Genomic DNA, 22,589 nt, shown 5'->3' with positions numbered 1-22,589 from the left:
GCACCCCCGGCCCAGTCCCCAACAGGGGCACCCCCGGCCCAGTCCCCAACAGGGGCACCCCCGGCCCAGTCCCCAACAGGGGCACCCCCGGCCCAGTCCCCAACAGGGGCACCCCCGGCCCAGTCCCCAACAGGGGCACCTCAATGATGACTCAACGACTAAGATAGCTTTTTACTGTAAAGGGAGCGTGCAAGATTATAGGGGAGGCAGAGAGTTAAGAGCAGATACCTCCCCACGGGGTGGGAGAGAAAACAAACCGAGGGCAAAGCAAGGTACTGGCAGAGGTCAGGGAGCCTACCAGAGTACAACAGATCTAGGGGAGGAAAAGAAGACAAACCCATGGGAAGGAGGATGCGAGAGCAAGAGTGGAACAGCATCTCTGCCCGAGTCTCACCGTCTCTACTGCAAAGCTTGGAGCTATTTTCTCCTTGATTTCCAGCAGTTTGTCTGCAAACAGCTGCCTGTCCTCAGTGGCCATGATGGAGGTGATGGGGGTTCCCAGCACCTGGACACCGTACTTCTCCAGCACTCCTTGCTTGTACAACTCCACACCTGCCGCAAACAAGACACATCAATAGTACAGTTAACCTCGGTACCCAGAACTGCTGGAGATCCACTCGGACTGCTCAGGGGGAGCCCTCTGCACCTTGCAGTCACTCCCAGTCATTATTCTAGAAAATAAAGTAAAGTTAGAGGTGGTGTAACATACTGCACGAAACACCCGTACACATGCTGCTCACAAACTGCGATTCATTGCTCCACATTAGTCCCAAGTTTAGATTTTAATCCAACCGATCTGGTAGTGTAGAAAGTTAAAAAAAAGACGCACAATCCAGTCAGCAGTGCGTATGAAATTACAATGAGATTTTAGCCCAACTCGGAGAAGTGTGCAAAGAACAAGGAGGGAGGCCCACCAGAATCCTTAATGGGTTTCCACGGACTGCGTCTCCAGTGCATCCAGTTAGCTTGGTGACGGTGCATGAACTGGTAGAAGAGCAGAGTCCCACAGAGGAATGAATTGCTGACTGACGCGGGAGATCGCGGAGGGCGCAAGTGCAAACAGAAGTCATGTGACTTCTATTAACCAGGACAATTGGGACAGTTGAATGAACAGTGTCTACTGTGTTGTGTACTAGCCGCCGCGCTGTTTATTTGTACACAACATTCAGTGCAAATGTTTTTAAAGGCTGAATCTTAGAGGAACCATTTGCTGCCAGATGGAGTGGGCCTCTGCAATCAATACACAAGGCAGCACAATATCTGCATTACCAGCTGGTGACTGGATTCAATGAAATGAAGTCTGTGTCGAGATAGCGGTTCCCACACCAACAACCCTGGGCGAGAGGAGGGACCTGCCAGGGTTCCTGCTCCTCATAGTTACCCTGTGCCCTTGGCTAGAAGTGTGAGAGCATTGAGTGAAACAGCATTGGACCCTTCATGGTCAAGTACTCTGACGATACTCCACAGTCTCTCCCCACACATGTAGAGTAGCCAGTTGCACCAGATACCAGGGGCATAGACCAGCAAGGAGTCAACCACAGGAGAGGAGAGGGGGGGAAAAAAATTGGCTAAAAAAAGACGTTCTTCAATAAAGAACATTGCCACTCTGCAAATAACTCACCACAGTTCAGGGCAGTCTGCCCTCCCATGGACAGCAGTATCCCATCAGGCTTTTCTGTTTTAATAATATCAGTCACAAACTCTGGGGTGACAGGTAAGAAATAAACTGTGTCCGCTTGCTTAGCTCCCACCTCATTCGTCTGCACTGATGCAATGTTCGGGTTCATTAATACAGTTTTTAGATTTTCTTCCTAAAGAAAGAGACAAAACCTAGAAGGTTCAGTATAGGAATGTGTTGAACTTGCCGGGAGGTTACATGTACACTCCTACAACAAGGAAGAGGTTGATAATCCACACACACAATTACACTGGCTCAATTAGACAGCATCCTATTCATCACCCAGCAGCATTTACGCTGTATCTAACCCGTGCTGTACCTGCCCTGGGAGTGTTTGATGGGACAGTGTAGAGGGAGCTTTACTCTGTATCTAACCCGTTCTGTACCTGCCCTGGGAGTGTTTGATGAGGCACTGGATGCTTGAGAAGAAAACGATTTAATTTCCAGCTCTATGAACAGCACAAAATTCACAAAAAACAGTAAATAGAAAGAACACAGAGGGTCGGGGTGCTGTTGGGTGTGTTGATAATGAGCACCAAGCTCCAGTGACGGGCAGAAACAACATCCCATGGTCTAGGCGAAGGCCTACCTGAAGTGGCACTGAAGATTCACAATCTATGCTGTATTACCTGAGCTCACCTGAGCCAACTAATGGAGCATTACAATTGGTTTCAGATCCCTGAGGTTAGGAAGGAGAGGATCTGACAGAGACCCTGCCCATTATCCAGTGACATCAACAGCTTGCATTTATATAGCACCTTTAACATAGTAAAATGTCCCAATGTGCTTCACATGAGCATTAACAAAATTTGACACCGAGCCACATCAGGAGATATTGTGACAGGTAGGTTTTAAGGAGCATCTTCAAAGGAGAGAGAGACGGAGAGGTTTAGAGAGGGAGTTCTACTTCTGCAAAGTGTGTGTGAGAGTGTGTGCACATGTTTATGTATATATAAATGGCAGGTGAAGACAATGTCACACTCAGATGTGATGCATCCCATGACAAAATAGCCCGATGACACATAACTGTCTGGGCTCAGAAATGTAGAATAGTCAGTTGGGCAAGATATTGGAGGAGCTCGGGTACCCAGTGAACCTGTAACCTGGCGAGTCAGTGCTCCCAGGAGGAGAGAAGAGAAGTTGAGACCTCACCTTTAATGCTTTGATTGCCTGCGATCCAGAGTAATCAAACTCTCCAGCCTGGCCGATCGAGAGGCCTCCGGAACCCAAGACTAGGACCTTGGAAACCTGAAACCAGCAACAGAACATGATGAAGAAAGGCAAGAACAGGAGGGAGGCCATTCAGCCCCTCGACTGCCATTCAATTATATCATGGCGGATCTGTATCTTAACTCCATTTACCCGCCTTGGTTCCATAACCTTTGGTGCTCTTGCCCAACAAAAATCTAACAATTTCAGTTTTGAAATTTTCAATTAACCCCCAGTCTCAACAGCTATTTTGGGGGAGAGTTCCAGATTTCCATGACCATTTGTGTGAAGAAATGCTTCCTGACATTACCCCTGAATGGCCTGGCTGTAATTTTAAGGTTATGCCCTCTTGTTCTGGACTCGCCCACCAGAGGAAATAGTTTCTCTCTATCTACCCGATCAAATCCTATAATCATCTTAAACACCTCAATTAGATCACCCCTTATCTTCTATACTCGAGGGACTACAAGCCTAGTCTATGGAACCTGTCCTCATAATTTAACCCTTTTAGCCCCGGTATCTGGTCCACATGCGCTGCTCCCCCTCCAAGATCTCCTCCCTGAGGTGCGGTGCCCAGAACTGAACGCAGTGTCCAGATGGGGTCTAACCAGAGCTCTGTACAGCTGGAGCATCACTTCCCCCCCTCTGTATTCCAGCCCTTGAGATAAAGGCCAACATTCCATTAGCATTTTTAATTATGTTTTGAACCTGTCCACAAGAATGATGTTGGAGAGGAAGAATAAATGGATAAAATCACTGTAGTGTAGTGAAGAAAAGGAAGGAGCCAGCAAGCCATGACAATATAGAGGCCCAACCACAAATACCAGACAATGAATAAAATCCCAACCCCAGTAATTAATGTATGCACTACAAAAAACACTTGCATTTTATCACATCTCCGAGAACAGCCCAAAGCATTTCACATGCACAAACAGTTTTGTAACCAAGGACAGTAGCTTTTTTGCACAAACCAACATCCCATAAACTAGAAATAGGGTGAATGACCAGCTTAGCTCATACTTCTGGGGAGTGTTGATTGAGAGAGGAGTATTGGATGGGAGAGATCGCTGGTCCTCTTCAAATGGGGCCATGGCATTTTTAAATAGCCACGTGAACAAACAGGAACAGTAGTGCAGAGGTCATATTACTGGACTAATGATTCAGAGAACGCAAGTTCAAATCCCACCATGGCAGTTTGACAAACTGGAAATAAATAAGAAGCTGTTGGATTGTCGTAAAAACCCAACTGCCGTATATAGGTCAGACTCTTAACTGCCCTCCGAAGTGGCCGAGCAAGTCATCAGTTGTATCAGACTGCTATAGTAGTTCAAGAAGGCCTCGGAGACCACAGAGTAAGCGACTGGAGGATCAGGACAGCGAGAGCAGGCAAAGCAAATAGGGGAAGGAGAGAGAAAGAGAGAGAGAGAGACAAAGAGACAGAGAGAGAGAGAGAGAGAGAGAGAGAGAGAGAGAGAGAGAGGAAACAACAAAGGAGAGAGAAAGACAGACAGACAAAGAGAAAGAGGAGAAAACATGATTTTTGCACGTGCCATTCCAAAATAATGCTTACAGGCAGACTGATTAGAATATTGTGTTCACTCAATGTACAATCACTGAAGATAAAGCAAACCAACCTTAAGCCTCTCAGGGGGAGGGGGCACTGATGGCATCACAGAGGCAATGTTGGTGCCTTTTCCTTTCTTTATTAGCGAAATAAAAGCGTCAAACAAGAACTGAAAGAGAGAGTCAGTGTTAGTGGACTCCATATCGAACGCGGTGCAAAGTGCCTTCACAAACCAGGAGCAAGCTGGCAGCAGGCAAAACTTACAGATCATACTTTCCAGTATGTTCAGAGAATCACAGAATGATACAGCACAGGAGACCATTCAGCCCATTACGTCGGCTCTTTGAAAGAGCTCTCCAATTCGTCCCATTCCCCCGCTCTTTACTATAGCCCCGCAAATTTTCCACATTCACGTATTTATCCAATTCTCTTTTGAAAGTTACCATTGAATCTGCTTCCACCGCCCTTTCAGGCAGTGCAATCCAGATCATAACAACTCGCTTCACATTTCCCGGCGTTACATTTCATCTGCCATGTGTTTGCCCATTTTACCAGTCTGTCTCTATCCTCCTGAAGTCTGTTACTATCCTCCTCACTGTTGAGTCTGTGTGTCCCAGTTATGCTTATGATCAATCACTGGACACAGACAACAAGAATAACTTTTAACAGGTCTTTACTATTCGGAGGTCAGGGCTGAACTGCCCAGCAATTCTCTACACAACACTTATATACCGGTGTGGTCACCACCGGTATTACAGTATACAGCAGCCAAGAGAAAGTAGTACATCTCTTAAGGTAGTTCTCTTAAGGTGGAACAGGTTACATACACCGCACTCACAGTTTACTACATTGCTGAGTTTTGTGTCATCGGCAAACTTTGAAATTATGCCATGTATACCCAAGCCCAGGTCATTAATATATATCAACGAGAGCAGTGGTTCTAATACCGACCCCTGGGGGACACCACTGTACACCTCCCTCCAGTCTGAAACACAACCGTTCACTACTATTCTGCTTTCTGCCCTTAGCTTTTGGATCAACGCTGCCTCTGCCCCTTTAATCCCATGGGCTTCAATTTTTCTAACAAGTCTACTGTGTCAAACGCCTTGTGAAAGTCCATATACACAACATCAACTGCACTGCCCTCATCAACCCTCTCCATTACTTCATCGTGAACTCAATCAAGTTAGTCAAACACGATTTGCCTTTAACAAATCAGTGCTAGCTTTTATTTATTAGCCCATATTTTTACACGTGGCAATTAATTTTTTTCCCTAGATTATTGTCTCTAAAAGTTCCCCATCCACCAACGTTAGGCTGATTGGCCTGCAGTTTCTGTGTTCATCCCTCTCCCTTTTTTGAACAGGGTGTAACATTTGCAATCCTCCAGTCCTCTGGCACCACTCCCATATCTAAAGAAGGATTGGAAGATTATGGTCAGAAACGCTGCAATTTCCACTCTTCCTTCCCTCAGCAACCTAGGATGCCTCCCATCCGGACCGAGTGACTTCTCTACTTTGACCGGTGTTGCATGAGCCACGTCATCTTTTCTAACTAGTTCTGACGAAGGGTCATCGACCTGAAAAGTTAACTCAGTTTCACTCTCTACAGATGCTGCCTGACCTGAGCATTTCCAGCATTTTGTGTTTTAATTTCAGATTTCCAGCATCCGTAGTATTTTGCTTTTCTTTACTAAGTAGTTTGCATATTCTTGATTAATGAAGAATGACAAACTGAGCAGCAAATATATTTAAAAGCAGGCCACAAGTGAGCACAAATTACTGTCAGTATTGGCACTCCTAATGTGCTGGTGAGGAGTAGAAAGTGTAAATGACAGAGATTCCCCACTTAACGAAAGCACTAACCAAGACCCAGGGAGAGGGGGAATGGTGCCCCGGGCAAATCAGCAGGACAAACAGTCATTTTGGTTAAAAACTTCTTTTGCGATGGATTTCCGTGAGTCGTGGAGCTCTGCTGTATGGTGGCAGTCGACAAGTAGAGGAGCCCAGTGGTGTGGTGACGGCATGTCAGGAGTGTTGGGGTACAGTGGCCAGAACTAGACTCGGTACCCCAACAAGAGACACCTCCAGGAGAGAGGGGAATAGGTCAAGAAATAAATCATTGGAACAAAACACGTTTGCAAAAGCTGTCTCAGAGGGAGACAGTCACTGGTTGCTGTAGGTCACCGCACTGCCACCAGAACTGCAGGAAGCAACGCTCACCTCATCAAAACATCATTTCCAGCCAGATTCAGCACAGAGCAGCTTTTCCACACTTGGGCACATGCTGGACAATAGTGCAGTCTCGGCCACACACGTCAAAAGACAACAGCACTGCAGTTGGAAACTGCATGCCGGTCGCAGCTAGGACCCACGCAGGGCAACAGACTGGGTGCCAGAGAGAGACTGAGGCACAGACTGCCGTCCACAGACTGCGTTTTAGACAGAGGCTGAGGCACAGACTGCCGTCTACAGACTGGGTGCCAGAGAGAGACTGAGGCACAGACTGCCGTCTACAGACTGCGTTTTAGACAGAGACTGAGGCACAGACTGCCGTCTACAGACTGCGTTTTAGACAGAGACTGAGGCACAGACTGCCGTCTACAGACTGGGTGCCAGACAGAGACTGAGGCACAGACTGCCGTCTACAGACTGGGTGCCAGACAGAGACTGAGGCACAGACTGCCGTCTACAGACTGGGTGCCAAACAGAGACTGAGGCACAGACTGCCATCTACAGACTGGGTGCCAGAGAGAGACTGAGGCACAGACTGCCGTCTACAGACTGGGTGCCAGACAGAGACTGAGGCACAGACTGCCGTCTACAGACTGCGTTTTAGACAGAGACTGAGGCACAGACTGCCGTCTACAGACTGGGTGCCAGAGAGAGACTGAGGCACAGACTGCCGTCTACAGACTGCGTTTTAGACAGAGACTGAGGCACAGACTGCCGTCTACAGACTGGGTGCCAGACAGAGACTGAGGCACAGACTGCCGTCTACAGACTGGGTGCCAGACAGAGGCTGACATTTAAAGAGTGACTCCACAAGGGTCAGGCTCATGCAGTCCAGCAAGTTACCCATGAAGGACCACATGAACATTTTGCAGACCTGCCATGGATACCTGCGAGTCAAACTCTATCACATACATTTATGCTGCGTTATCAACTGTCCAAATTAGTACATTTGTATCAAAGCAGCTGTATGGAAAATTATAGAGTCACAGGCCTGTACCCACCAGTACTGTACCCCAGTGTTATACAGTGACAGACCTGCACCCACCAGTACTGTACCCCAGTGTTATACAGTGACAGACCTGTACCCACCAGTACTGTACCCGTGTTATACAGTGACAGACCTGTACCCACCAGTACTGTACCCGTGTTATACAGTGACAGACCTGCACCCACCAGTACTGTACCCCAGTGTTATACAGTGACAGACCTGTACCCACCAGTACTGTACCCGTGTTATACAGTGACAGACCTGTACCCACCAGTACTGTACCCCAGTGTTAGTGACAGACCTGTACCCCCCGTACTGTACCCGTCTTATACAGTGACAGACCTGTACCCACCAGTACTGTACCCCAGTGTTATACTGTGACAGACCTGTACCCACCAGTACTGTACCCCAGTGTTATACAGTGACAGACCTGTACCCACCAGTACTGTACCCCAGTGACAACAACTTGTATTATATAGTGTCTTTAACGTAGTAAAACATCCCAAGGCGCTGTACAGGAGTATTTTAAGACAAAAAAATTGACACCGATCCACATAAGGATAAATTAGGGCAGGTGATCAAAAGCTTGGTCAAAGAGGTAGGTTTTAAGGAGCGTCTTAAAAGAGGAAAAAGAGATAGCGAGGCAGAGGTTTAGGCAGGGAATTCCAGAGCTTAGGGCCTCGGCAACAGAAGGCACGGCCACCAAAGGTTGAGCGATTATAATCAGGGATCCTCAAGAGTGCAGAATTAGAGGAGCGCAGATACCTCGGGGGGTTGTGGGGCTGAAGCAGATTAGAGAGATAGGGAGGGGCGAGACCATGGAGGGTTTTGAAAACAAGGATGAGAATTTTGAAATCAAGGGGCTGCTTAACCAGGAGCCAATGTAGGTCAGTGAGCACAGGGGTGATGGGTGAATGGGACTTGACTGCCCGTGTCCTAACTCGCACCGAGTTTTGGATCACCTCAAGTTTATGTAGCGTAGAATGTGGGAGGCCAGCCAGGAGTGCGTTGGAATAGTCAAGTCTAGAGGTAACAAAGGCATGGATGAGGGTTTCAGCAGCGGATGAGCTGAGGCAGGGGCGGAGACGGGCAATGTTACGGAGGTAGAAGTAGGCGGTCTTTGTTACGCTGCAGATGTGTGGTCGGAAGCTCATTTCAGGATCAAATATGACACCAAGGTTGCGAACAGTGTGGTTCAGCCTCAGACAGATATTAGGGAGAGGGATGGAGTCAGTGGCTAGGGACAGGGTTTGTGGCGGGGACCGAAAACAATGGCTTCGGTCTTCCCAATATTTAATTGGAGAACATTTTTGCTCATCCAGAACTGGATGTCGGACAAGCAGTCTGACAATTTAGACACTGTGGAGGAGTCGAGAGAAGTAGTAGTAAGGTAGAGCTGGGTGTCGTCAGCGTACATATGGAAACTGACGCTGTGCTTTCGGATGATGTCGCCAAGGGGCAACTTGTCGATGAGAAATAGGAGGTGGCCAAGGAGAGATCCTTGGGGGACACCAGAGGTAACGATGCGGGAGCGGGAAGAGAAGCCGTTGCAGGTGATTCTCCGGTTACAATTAGATAGATAAGAATGGAACCAGGCGAGTGCAGTCCCACCCTGCAGGCCTGTACCTCACTTAAAGCTCAAATTAGTCTCCGGGTTGGAAGGACGAAAGCTATCATTGTAGCACTGGGTGTTTCTCAGTTGAAGTGACTGGGCAAGGCTCTTGTACTGCTGTGGACTCTCGCTTCAACTCGTCAGAAAACACACCCTGATGTTCCAGCTCTATTTCCAACCCACCAAATCAAACAAATTCCACACCTGTGCTTTCAGCGAGTGATTTTTTTTAGGAACTTCTCTGTTAATTTTGAGGTTTACGTTTATAGTTAGACCTCCTCTGGACTTTGGTTGGTAAAAATATTTGACTCACTTCAGTATCTGTTGGTCCTCCCTTTGCCTCTGGATGGAACTGTGCAGTAAAGATTGGTTTGCTGTCATGCACGATTCCCTGAAACAAAATAATTAAACTTATTGCTTTTCATTTAAGACTTGTCTTCCCGGTTAGTGACGGGAGCACTTTTATTTTGCAGAAGCGACAGTTTCCTCGCAGTTTTCCTTTCAGTCCCCTCCACCTCACAACATGCGCAACAAACTGGCTGCAGGAGCAGCCCCGAGACAACACAAGTCTCCCTTCGATAGTCCCTCCCTACCTGTTCACAGAATGATACAGCACAGGAGGAGGCCATTCAGCCCATCGTGTTGTGCAAGCTCTTTGAAAGAGCTATCCAATTAGTCCCACTCTCCCTCTCTTTTTCCCATAGCCCTGGAAATTTTCTCCCCTTCAAAAGCATTTATCCAATTCCCTTTTGAAAGTTATTATTGAATCTGCTTTTTTTTTTTTTTTTTAATTAGTTCCTGGGATGTGGTCGTCGCTGGCAAGGCCAGCATTTACTGCCCATCCCTAATTGCCCTCGAGAAAGTGGTGGTGAGCCGCCTTCTTGAACCGCTGCAGTCCGTGTGGTGAAAGTACTCCCACTGTGCTGTTAGGGAGGGAGTTCCAGGATTTTGATCCAGCGACGATGAAGGAATGGCGATATATTTCCAAGTCAGGATGGTGTGTGACTTGGAGGTGGTGGTGTTCCCATGCGCCTGCTGCCCTTGTCCTTCTAGGTGGAAGAGGTCACGGGTTTGGGAGGTGCTACCGAAGAAGCCTTGGCGAGTTACTTCCACCGCCCTCTCAGGCCATGCATTCCAGATCATAATAACTCATTGCGTTAAAAAAAATTCTCCCAATTGGTGCAAAGGTAAGTGGCCAGAATGAATTTTGCAGATCGTGCGCCACGCCCACTGATGTCATGATCTGCCTGGCGTTGAAGTCCCCGGCAGTACCTCGTACCGGTGGCACAACAGGAGGTCCGGATTTGCCTTGCGCCGCTGGATTCGCCTCACCCCGGTGCTACTGCAGCAGCGCCCCGTTACCGCCCTCTGCAGACGCTAACGGAAGGCGCTAAGCAACTGAATTTTTCCCCCAGCTTCTCTTGTCTCTCCACATAACTGAAGTCCCACAGCCCTGGTACCATTCTAGTAAATAATCTCTGCACCCTTTCTAATGCCTTGACATCCATCCTAAAGTGTGGTGCCCAGAATTGGCCACAATACTCCAGCTGGGGCCTAACCTGTGATTTATAAAGGTTCAGAGTAACTTCTTTGCTTTTGTACGCATTGCCTCTATTAATAAAGCCAAGATCCCACATGATTTTTTTTTTTTTTTTCAAATAAAAGAGCCTCATCAGCTTGTCCCACCACCTTCATATACAAACACTTAATTCACACATACTCCCATTTTAAATAAGGGTCAACAGTGTCAAAATAGCACCCACAGGAATGGAGTATGAACACAGCAAGTGCTCATACGCGAACTTTACAGATCAGATGAGAATTTTTAAGAACAGAAAAAGGCCAGTGGACCAAATAAATCCACTTTATACACTGCATACTACAAATGGAAGGGTAAATCCAGCTATCTCGGCAGGGTGTAGACAGAACTTTAACACTGTCGCACCGATTCTCCAGCCCGAGCTCCCTTCCAGACCAGCTCCTCGCAGGGGGCACGCGTTGACTATCTCAGGCCTGTACTTCATTCGAGCGCGCAGCCTGAGATTGGCGAATTCACCTTGCACTGCATCACAAGAGCAAATTTCTACTGATACATCTGAAATCTTGCCACAGACAGTGACCAGAGACATTCTTAACCAAATGAAAAGATACACAAATGGATTGGATGCACTGACAGATGGCCACATATACAGATACCTACAGGTGCCGTCAGGTGAATTGCAGATTACAAGACGCGATTCAATGGGCCAAATATTTAGACAGCCCAAGTAACCCACAGCCACTGTAGTTGAGCGCTCTGTGCCCTTGAATAAAGTTCCACAGAAGTTGAGTTTTGAAATGTCGGACACATGTAGTTCTCGCATTTCATGCAGTGCAGCCACAGCATGAGAACTCATCAGCTATACATACAGATCAATTATTCAAAGAGACAGCATCTGGTGGCGTGGAGAAGGATTTATATCACCCACTGTGATGTTCACAGACTCACTTACCGATACTGGAGTGATATCGACCCTCATATTCCTCATTCAACACATGCTCCTTTGCACAAGACAGCTGCACATAACCAGCACCAACAAATGCAGGTGGATTAACCCAAGCTGCATGCCTCGAGAAGAGGATCCGCAAGATTCCAGGCAGGAGGACAAAGTGGAGGGGTCTGGGCGGGGGTGGGGGCTCAGAGGCCGGCCAGGCAGAGTCCAGCTGCCTCTGTCAAGCTCATGGAGAGGATTATCCTTTGGTTTTCGTTCTTTAACTCTTCACTCACCCACTCGTTCACTCCCTCACAGCACCTGGCCATGTCAGGCTGCCTTTCCCATCATTCTAAACTAGGTTCTTCTCCTCCTGTGAGTGACCAAGTGGGGGGGAAGACGGATTGAGCGCAAATCTCCAGCTCAACCAAGCGCCTCAGCATCCTGCGTCACCCACTCCAACAGTAGCACAAGCTCCACACGAGCCCCTCAGCTAAGCCAGACACTGAACAGTCACTTCCTCCTGGCCATTGCCAGGTCACACAGAAAGTGGGGGGGGGGAGGGGGGGGGGCACCTTGGTGGGTGCAGCCAGACAATGCTAGCTGTTGGTTACCTTGGCATGCTTTCCTGCAGTGCCACTGAACACGAGGTACTGCGACTGGGCTGCTTCAGAGGCATCATCTAATAGAATAGTTCATCAGTTATTCACATCTTAGTCATGTCATCAGTGGCCTGCTTCCTTTAGAAGGAGCAGCCTTCAGCTGCACTAAACATCTGCTCCAGCCAGGTAGGTTCTCCCGTCTGCAGGTACCAGGTAGACAGAGCATCTCATGCAGCCTGACCTGCCAGGCACCCCTCAGGTGGTCCTCTTCTTCCAAACACATCAGGGGGGAGGGAGACATCTCACTGGGAAACCCCACTTCTGGCCGCCCCCTCTGAAACCGCCACAAGCCCAAACCATTTCCCTGGATCGGGAGTCATCAGAAACGCACCGTGGGCCTGCAGCAAGACTCTCGCCTCCAAGAAGGAGTGCAAGAGTGTGTCAGCCGTGGCTCAGTGGGTAGCACACTCGCCTCGGAGTCAGAAGGTCGTGGGTCGAACACAAAAATTTAGGTTGACACGCCAGTGCAGTGCTGAGGGAGTGCTGCACTGTCGGAGGTGCCGTCTTTCGGATGGGATGTTAAACAGAGGCCCGGTTTGCTCTCTCAGGTGGATGTAAAAGATTCTATGGCACTATTTCGAAGAAGAGGTGAGTTATCCCCGGTGTTCTGGCCAATATTTATCCCTCAATCAACATCACTAAAACAGATTATCTGGTCATTATCACATTGCTGTTTGTGGGAGCTTGCTGAGCACAAATTGGCTGCCGCGTTTCCCACATTACAACAGTGACTACACTCCAAAAGTACTTCATTGGCTGTAAAGCGCTGAGACGTTCGGTGGTCGTGAAAGGTGCTATAGAAATGCAAGTCTCTTTCAAAGAGGAGAATGTTGACAGTATAAAAGTGAGGAAGTGATACTTAGTTGTACAGAGACCTAGACAGATCCCATCTGGAGCACCGCATTCAGTTTTGGCCACCAAACCTTAGGCAGGATAGATTGGCCTTGGAGGGGGTGCAGCGCAGATTCACCAGGCTCAAAGGGTTAAATTATGATGACAGGTTGCAGAGACTTGGTGTGTATTCTATCACGATAGAGAGATGCTCTAATCAAGGTCGATTCTAATGCTCTCCTGGCCGACCTTCCACCTACCACCCTCTAAACTTCAGCTCATCTAAACTCGGCTGCCCGTGTCCTGACTCGCACCAAGTCCCGTTCACCCTTCACCCGTGCTCGCTGACCTACATTGGCTCCCGGTCTGGCAACGCCTCGATTTAAAAATTCTCATCCTTGCGTTCATATCCCTCCAATGCACTCGCCCCCTCCCCATCTGTACCTCCTCTAGCCCTACAATCCACCCCTCCCCCACCCAGAGATATTTCTGCGCTCCTCCAATTCTGGCATCTTGCACAGCCCCGATTTTCATCGCTCCAGCTGTCACCTGTCCTCATTTTTTCTTTGGCTACATGTCAAAGTTTGTCTAAATGCTCCTGTGAATGGCCTTGGGAGGTTTTACTACATTAAAAGGTGCTGTATAATGCAAGCTGCTGTTGTGTTTAAAATGATAAAAGGGTCTGGTAGGGTCGAGAGAGAGAAACTATTTCCTCTGGAGTGAGAGTCCAGTATAAGGGGGCACAATCTTAAAATTAGAATTAGGCTGTTCAGGAATGAAATCAGGAAGCACTTTTTCCACAGAGGGTAGTGGAAATCTGGAGCTCTCCACCTGCCTTCAAAAGATGCTGGGACATTAACACTTCCAAGATCAACAGATTTGTGTTAGGTAAGTTTATCAAGGGATATGGAGAAAAGGTTGTTAAATAGAGTTGAGGTACTGATCAGCCATGATTTAATAGAATGGCAGAACAGGCTCGAGGGGCTGAATGACCTATGTTCCTATGATCCGAATACAGCAGGAACACCTTACAAGGATCAGGTTACGGTGCTCCTGGAGGCTATACGGAGGCACACTGCACTAGCTTTAGGAGATGGCAAGAGTGGGGCATAATGCCAGGCCACAGCTTCGGTCTCCTTTATCCCAAAGGAGTGACACTCACCCGGCTTTAGCTTCCCCTTCCCTTTCCTGCAGATCCACCACAGCAATGGAGATGGAGGGAGGAGAGGACAAGCAAAATCATCACAAGAACATAAGAATTAGGAGCAGAAGTCGGCCATTCGGCCCCTCGAGCCTGCTCCGCCATCCAATGAGATCATGGCTGATCTTCTACCTCATCTCCACTTTCCTGCACGATCCCCATATCCCTTGATTCCTTTAATATTCAAAACTCTATCGATCTCTGTCTTGATTATACTCAACGACTGAGCCTCCACAGCCCGCCAAATTCCAAAGATTCACCACCCTCCGAGTGAAGAAATTTCTCCTCATCTCAGTCCTAAATGGCCGACCCCTTATTCTGAGACTGTGACCCCTGGTTCTAGACTCCCCAGCCAGGGGAAGCATCCTCCCTGTCAGGCCCCTTAAGAATTTTATTTTCATCTTTCATTCTTCTAAACTCGAGAGAATACAGGCCTAGTCTACTCAATCTCTCCTCATAGGACAATCCCCCCATCTCAGGAATCAGTCTAGAGAACCTTCATTGCACTCCCTCTATGGCAAGTATATCCTTCCTGTACCAAAACTGTACACAATACTCCAGGTGTGGTCTCACCAGGGCCCTATATAATTGCAGTAAGACGCCTTTACTCTTATACTCAAATCCTCTTGTAATAAAGGCCAACATACCATTTGCTTTCATAATTGATTGCTGTACCTGCATGTTAACTTTCAGTGATTTGTGTACAAGGACACCCAGGTCCCTCCGAACACCAACATTTCCCAATCTCTCACCATTTAAAACATATTCTGCTTTTCTATTTCCCCTACCAAAGTGGATAATTTCACACTTATATTCCATCTGCCACATTCTTACCCAACCCACACCCGCCCCTGTCGGCACGGTGTATCACCGAGGGGTCCACACCTGCCCCTGCCGGCACGGTGTATCACCGAGGGGTCACCACCCACCCCTGCCGGCACGGTGTATCACCGAGGGGTCCACACCCGCCCCTGCCGGCACGGTGTATCACCGAGGGGTCCACACTGGAAATGGTTAACTTGTCTGTTCTATCAACAGATGCTGCCTGACCTGCTGAGTGTTTCCAGCACTTGCTGTTTGTATATCATGGGGAATACCATACTTGCTCCGCTCCGAAGGGTGGTTCCCACCTGTGGTAATCGTTACTCCAACCTCCAGCTGTCTTCTGGCTCTCAAATCCCCTGCTGCCACTGGCTTGAGCTGATCCTGGAACAGCTGCACCTTATATTTCTCATTCCAACTTACCCCTGGTGCATTGAGAGTGTAAACACAGGAAATCTAGGGCTGATGTGCCACCGTTAAATATGTTCGGAACTTGGGTCCCCAGGGGCAAATTTGGGCATTCATTTTTGAGACGCAACAGCTTACACCAGAATTTGCTGGCAGTCAAGTCCGTTGCCCCAATTTTAGGCCTCAGAAACTTTCAAAGCAGGATGGAATTTCCTGTTTCTAGGTTTGTAGAGTGAAATTTCCTGTGGGAATGTCACTAGGAAGTTACACTTGAAATGATGCCCATTCGTACACCTAGTTTGCCGATGTCTATTTCCACCACCTCAAGCCATCCGACCATCTCTCATTTTTTAATGCGATTTTTACTGATTCCATAAAAATGCAATCCAAGAAACAGAAAAGGCAGGGCAGGTTTCCGTGAGGATAAAAGAAAAAAAATTGCAATAAAGCAGCAGAAAGTGACCGTTTCCTGCTGCACCCAATATTCTGGGCTTAATTTTAAACCAGCATAATTGCAGGAAATTCATGTGTAGGGGTCTTTAGCCTGGGGCGGAGCTATTCTAATGAGTGGAGAGGCATTCGCGGGGAGTGGGGGGTGGGGGGAAGCACAGATTGATAGACGGGTGCAATAGAGCAAGGAAATTCGGGGGGTGGGGGGAGCAGAGATTGATAGACAGGTGTAAAAGAGCAAGGAAATTCAGGCATTGCTCAAGAATGGGCACGACTCACTTGCACCCAGATTTCCTTAACCTTTTGCACCACATTAAGCCTTCCGGCACCAATGGACAGGAAATTCCATCCCATCATTTTTACTGTTTGAGTTCGGAGTTCACACACCCAACAATTCCATTGTGCCCTTCGGTTTGGGCCTCCAGCTCTCATCACTTGCTAATACCATCTGCCATTATCATGGCTGTTGAGAGTTTCCTGTGTCTTGGAATCACCACAGGGAGTGGTACAAGGGGAAGCTTTGAACTCAATTACACCAGTCCAGAGTTCAATAGTATTAGCTGGCACACAGAGCTATTCCTTCCTCACCTACCCCGAATCGAGCATTTTCCCCCCTCCCTATACCAAAGCTGCTGATTCCCCAGGCACTGGGCCCCTTCACCCAACTGCTCAGTCTCAACACTGGAGTCTAGACAGAGAGCTTTGGCAGACTATGCGACCATTGAGGGCATCACAACTGGGCCTGACCCTGCCTCATCTGAAGTCCACACTTTTGCACTTCCAGTAAAGGTCAATGGAGAACAAAGAGGACCAGGAATAATCTGTGGCACCCTCACAAAGACAGACTTCCGCAATCGGCACGGACCACCCGACCTACCTCGGCACTCGGCACGGACCACCCGGCCTACCTCGGCACTCGGCACGGACCACCCGGCCTACCTCGGCACTCGGCACTGACCACCCGGCCTACCTCGGCACTCGGCACGGACCACCCGACCTACCTCCGCACTCGGCACGGACCACCCGACCTACCTCCGCACTCGGCACGGACCACCCGACCTACCTCCGCACTCGGCACGGACCACCCGACCTACCTCCGCACTCGGCACGGACCACCCGACCTACCTCCGCACTCGGCACGGACCACCATTAAATCTGGGATTTTCTTGATCTGTATGGCTCAGCTGCTCATTGGCTTAAGCAAGACAGCCCTCGGGGAGTCAATGAAACATAATGCATTATTTAACAAATATACAGCACAAGAGCACTTGTTCATCTGGCAATATCATTGCTTCTCGGCCTCTGCTTACCTCATTGGTGCCGTCGTTAGCATTTACAAACATCGGCTTCCATCCTTCCGGCAGAGTTGAACTATCGATGGCGTATCCATGGTTCTGAGCAGTGATGAATGCCTGGCCATTCATTACATTCACCACGGGCTGGTTCTGTCCTCTGTAGAAAAGAACCAGCAGTTTGGTAGGCAGGCATTTTAGAAAAATCCATCAGCGTGTTCAGGCACTTCCCAACAAAGATTATTTTCCACCACCAGCCTCATTTCACATCGCTCGCAGTTCCTAAATAGCAGCCAGCTCCACCCTCCATGGCCCAATGGGTAAGTACTGATGGGTGCAGCACTGAACTGTAACCTGGGTCACTGTTGGTGTAGGCTATGGGAGCACCTTGGCTGCACTGTACTCAGGAGTCTGTACACTTGGCTGATGGAAGTATAGGTTCAAGTTCTGCTAGAACAGAAGACTTCAGGCCAAACTGCAAATATGGTCACTCATTTAGAGCCCAGGCCGAGAAGTCGAATGTGTTGGCTCTCGGCTGGATGTTCGGGTCCTGTGGGAAGCAGGTTTGGGCAGTTTCAGCCCCATTTCCTAGTTGGCCATGGGCGACTACATTAAACTGCCAACACTACAGCACCCCAACGAGTACCATTACCGCCCCTCGAGAAAAAGAGCATGCTTCAATAAATTGGTCGATAATCCTCCCATTCTAAATCAATAATTTTGATATTGTCCCAAGATGGACAGCTCCTTCTGGTGCTGGTAGAGTCAATGATTCTTGAGCTTCAGCTACAGAGGCCTATTTTTATCCTGCCCTTTTCAGACCATTAGGCCTGGAATTTCCTCTCCCTGTCGGAAGAGGATTGGGCTGAGAGTTCCACCGGCTATCCAGACCTTGCTGCGATCCTGACCCAATTTCTGGGGTAGGCACTAACTGAGGCAGGGCAGGTTCCCCACCAGTGAGTGGTAGGCCACCTGCCCACCCCACCACATCACCACCCCCCCCCCTCACCCCCTGCCCCCCCCACCCACAGAAAAACTCTGGCTGCATTGCTGCGGGACCACCACTCCATTTAAAAGGGGCAGGAGAACATTGAAGATCAAGGAGGGACCTGCAGTTTTTAGGTCTTGGACTGGGCCAAGGCAAAATCTGAAGCCTGACTGGTGGGAGAAGTGCCCACTGGAAGGTCTTCTTGTAAAATGGGGCATAGAGACAGAGTGACATAGTGCAAGATTGGAGTCAGGGCGGTCAGACTGCGTAGGGGTCGTAGGGTCCCTTCCCTGACTAACATAGCGAACCCACTGGCTTGTTGTAAAAATCCACCAGCTTTCAGAGTCAATTTCCTGATGTTAGTGCAAAAACAAATCACCAGATTTATTGAATTGAATTTCATGAGCTGCCATGGTGGGATTTAAACTCTGGGTTGCTAGCCCAGTACCACAAGCACTGCACTACCGCACCATACACAGAAAGAGCCAATGCAATCTGAAGAGAAGCGAGAAAAATTGGGGGAAAAAGACTGCAGCAACAACGGTTACAGGAGATAGCCCCAAGGTTTCTGGTACCTGTTTCCCATCGGTAGTTTGTAGCAATTGGCACCGACAGCCAATGCAGTCAGCTGATTCCCCATACAGATACCGAACACCGGCTCTGGCCGATTGCTTCCAATTACCTAAAGGACGGTGCAAAAAGCAACCATCAGTTACAGTGAAAGGATGGCGCGAGGGTGCGCCTCCAGAAATGAGGCAGTGCACTCTCAGCACCACAACCCTGCACTGGCCACACTGAAACATCGAACAGGCAGTTACATACAATAATGTGTTTACATAGAATCAAGTGAAGCCCACACCTTGTGTATGTTTGCGACCAGTTGTCCGGCCAACGTGGGATCTCCTGGGCCGTTGGATAGGAAGAGTCCATCGTACTCCATGTTAGTAAAATCACAATCCCACGGAACTAAATGTAATTCAACACCTCTCTGGAAAAGAAAAAAAGCAGCATTTACTACCATATTCTTTGGGCCTCATTAGAAGATCATTCATTTGGTAGCCTATTGTAAACTGTTATAATCAGTCATTTGTTACAAAAAAAGAGATTTCCTCTGGCTTCACATAGCAGCTTTCCCCTCAAGCCCCACTTCAGCTCAGTCAAAGAGCTAGTGGGGAAAAGTCATCGGCCCAGGTAGGAGTGGGTCACACAGGTGCCACCTCTGGGGTGTGTTGTGTATGCTGATCTCCGCAGGTCAGCAGTTAGCACCTCTGAGGCTTGGCAGCGAGGTCCTCCACAATCACATAGCCCGTTAACTCACCGCCTGGGATCACACCTCAGGAATGGCCACTTGGGAGAGGTTCCAGAGGGCTTGAGATATCCCCGGAACCAGACCAGTACAAGCCAGCGCTGGGATATTCCTGGAAACCGGAGCCAGCACAAGGCAGTGCTGGGATAACCCTGGAAACCAGACCTGGCACAAGCCAGCACCAGGATGTTCCTGGAAACTGGAGCCAGTACAAGCCAGCACCGGGACACCCCTGGGGACAAAGGCTCCATTGCACTGAAATCACATTGTGCTGATATTTGCACAAATATTGATGCATTTTTAGCAGACAATGGAATTTCACACAAAGGGACTGAGTATTCGTACACTAACATTCCCAGAGCGTGTCACGGCCCCTGGACTGAGTATTCATACACTAACATTCCCAGAGCGTGTCACGGCCCATGGATTTTACAGACAAAGGTTGGGACACTAACAGCCCATCCATAAACCTTACCCTCCCCCCACCAAAGGAAACCAGGAGAGTTTTAAAGGCATGCTGTTGCAGAAAGTGGAGGTGCTAAATGGCCCCAACAGAGTGGAGTAACAGTGCGACTATAGCTAAATACAGAGTGCTGTTGGGCGAGGGTGAGGGACAGGTGTAGATACCTTCACAAGAAGTCGGATTATGTTGTGTTTTATACCACAGTCCACTGCTACAATTTTGATTGCATTCCCTTTCCCGTAGACTTTAATTTCCTGTTGAAGGACAGAGAGATGTAACACATGGAACAAATCACTCAAACCAAATGTTCACTAGTAAAATCTCAACAACATGGAACGGCATCACGTGTACAAATACTTTACACACTCACCAGCTCCAATGGGCACAAGTCCAACAAGACACCATCTCAGTTATTCTGAGCAGGTTGGTCGCCCTAATCAAGGGGATTTCACCCAAGCATAGTAACACCATGCTGATACTGAATAGTGCAATTCCAGCTCAGCCTAGATGCAAGTTGTAAGGTTGGGGGAGGGGGGGGCAGGGGACTTTTCAATCCTGCACCACAAGCAGGGGAGCCCCCAAGATTGCCACAAACACTTGTGGAATAACCCCATAGCTATGAGGAGATTAAGCTTTGCAAACCTGTCAAAGTGGATGGGAGGAAAATACAAGCTGTTAGTAAGACATTTATAGGCAAGTCTTCAAACACAAGCTACGAAACTTACTTTGGTTGATATTTCTGCCATTAGGTTTCGCAGGTTGGGATCTACAAATTCTACAGGATCACCTTCAAACTCAATTTTACCGAGGATTGTTCCCTGTGAAGATGTTTTTAAAAATGCATGTAATATGTTTATTAAATGACTGGAAGCAAAACTCAATTTGTTGCAAGAATTTCACCAAACTGATTACCTTATCCCGGATAATCTTTGTGAGCATTCTTGTGTCTATTCCGTAAAGGGCTGGGATCTGTTCAACAAGAAAACATGTTCCATGAAACAAGTCACCAGAAAGAACAAAGTCAGTTTTAGCCCAAACTGCATTTCCTTCCCAATTCCAACTCTTCCCCTCAGAGACAACTTGAGATGCTGACTATAAGGGTGCTGCAAGCTGAGGCCAGAACGATGTATTCTGTTTGTCATCGAGCGAGGGCAGGACTGAGCTCAACTGCAATGTGTGCTCCCCACAGTCGAAGACACACCTCCAGCTCACCATCAAGGCTCAGATAATGGCCACATACCATTTACTGTAGGACAACCAGTGAGAGCCCAAGCACCCCAGCAGAGTCAACACAGGGAAAATAAAATGCTGACCATTCCTAACTTCATCAACATTCGTTGGGAATAAATAGACACAACAGGGACAAAGAGGAGAAAAATGTTCTTGCAGTCTTCCAAAAGAGGTCATTGTGCCTCCAATTAAGGTAATCCATTCCCTCTGGTAAAGGTTTGGAGTGTTTCAGAAGGCCTCAAAACTCCCAGCAACTCCCATCTAGCACGACCTTCCCTGAAGCCTATTAAAGGCATAATGACTGGAATTCCCGGGAACTCCGCCAATACATTCCCTTGATGTGGGGGGAGGGGCGGGGGCACGTTGGAAGATCCACCAATAGCTCCCCTTCTGGAAAATGGTTGCACCAAGCAGACAGGGTAGAATCTCTGGTTCTGCCCCAGGTTCCAGGCACAGGCAGCTAATCTGCCCCCTCAAGTCTCAACAACCTGCTACCTAAAAACAATATTCTCTCCTCCCTTCATTCTTTTGGGGAGGAGCTTACATTTATGACACCAGCTACTGACTCACCAACCAGTGGAAATAAGATGTGTTCCAGAAAGCATTTATAATTTAATAAGAAATAAGAAATAGAGAGGAAAGATTCACAAACCCATTTACAATACTGCTACGCACACAGTCACACCCATATTATGCCACTTCCAAAGAACAGTTGGACATTGAGCTGCAGCTTCGAGATCCTCAGATGGCTCAGGAGTAAAGGCAATATGTAAATGAACAATACAGACCCCCTAGACAGAGATCTAATCTCAGCCGGGCAGCAGGAGTAGTGCTACAATGAGCCTCAGTGCCTCTGGGTTAGGGAGAGGGGACATCAGCTGTGGTACATATGCCCTTGCTGGACGTTGCATGCAAATGCACATCCGGGTCAGAGGTGAAACCTGCACCCCAAACGGAGGGCCCTGCCACCCGCATTCACGAATGGAGAATGGCCAATAGGACAATGCATTAGAGGGGGTTTGGCACCTTGAATCTGGACCGCAGCAAAAAGGAGGGGGGCAAATTGGAGGGGAAAGAGTAACATACCTTTTCTTCATGTAACCACTCGCCAAGTGATTTAACAGAGTTCCAGTGACTATATTCATGGCTGTAATCCTGCACTAGTAATCCAGAAACCTAG

General features: G+C 48.3%; 1 protein-coding gene across 1 annotated transcript in view; it reads right to left on the bottom strand.

Moving 5' to 3' along the window:
• Positions 1–22,589, bottom strand: part of LOC147081737 (carbamoyl-phosphate synthase [ammonia], mitochondrial-like) — a 195,295-nt gene that overhangs the window by 142,700 nt on the left and 30,006 nt on the right. Inside the window, exons 4-15 of the mRNA XM_085980733.1 lie at positions 22,496–22,585; positions 21,092–21,148; positions 20,905–20,997; positions 20,344–20,433; positions 19,270–19,398; positions 18,986–19,092; positions 17,441–17,582; positions 9,599–9,676; positions 4,522–4,620; positions 2,831–2,926; positions 1,622–1,811; positions 395–552 (exon numbers count right to left, since the gene is read on the bottom strand). Of these exons, the coding sequence (XP_085836859.1) occupies positions 395–552; positions 1,622–1,811; positions 2,831–2,926; positions 4,522–4,620; positions 9,599–9,676; positions 17,441–17,582; positions 18,986–19,092; positions 19,270–19,398; positions 20,344–20,433; positions 20,905–20,997; positions 21,092–21,148; positions 22,496–22,585 (1,329 nt within the window). The remainder of the gene's footprint in view (positions 1–394; positions 553–1,621; positions 1,812–2,830; positions 2,927–4,521; positions 4,621–9,598; positions 9,677–17,440; positions 17,583–18,985; positions 19,093–19,269; positions 19,399–20,343; positions 20,434–20,904; positions 20,998–21,091; positions 21,149–22,495; positions 22,586–22,589) is intronic.

This window comes from Somniosus microcephalus, unplaced genomic scaffold (assembly GCF_052327205.1).
Source record: "Somniosus microcephalus isolate GS21.2 unplaced genomic scaffold, FLI_Smic_1.0 scaffold481, whole genome shotgun sequence".
In the NCBI taxonomy this organism is placed as follows: Eukaryota; Metazoa; Chordata; class Chondrichthyes; order Squaliformes; family Somniosidae; genus Somniosus; species Somniosus microcephalus.
Note: the sequence above shows the minus strand (reverse complement) of the source record. Positions and strands in the feature narration are given on the sequence as shown.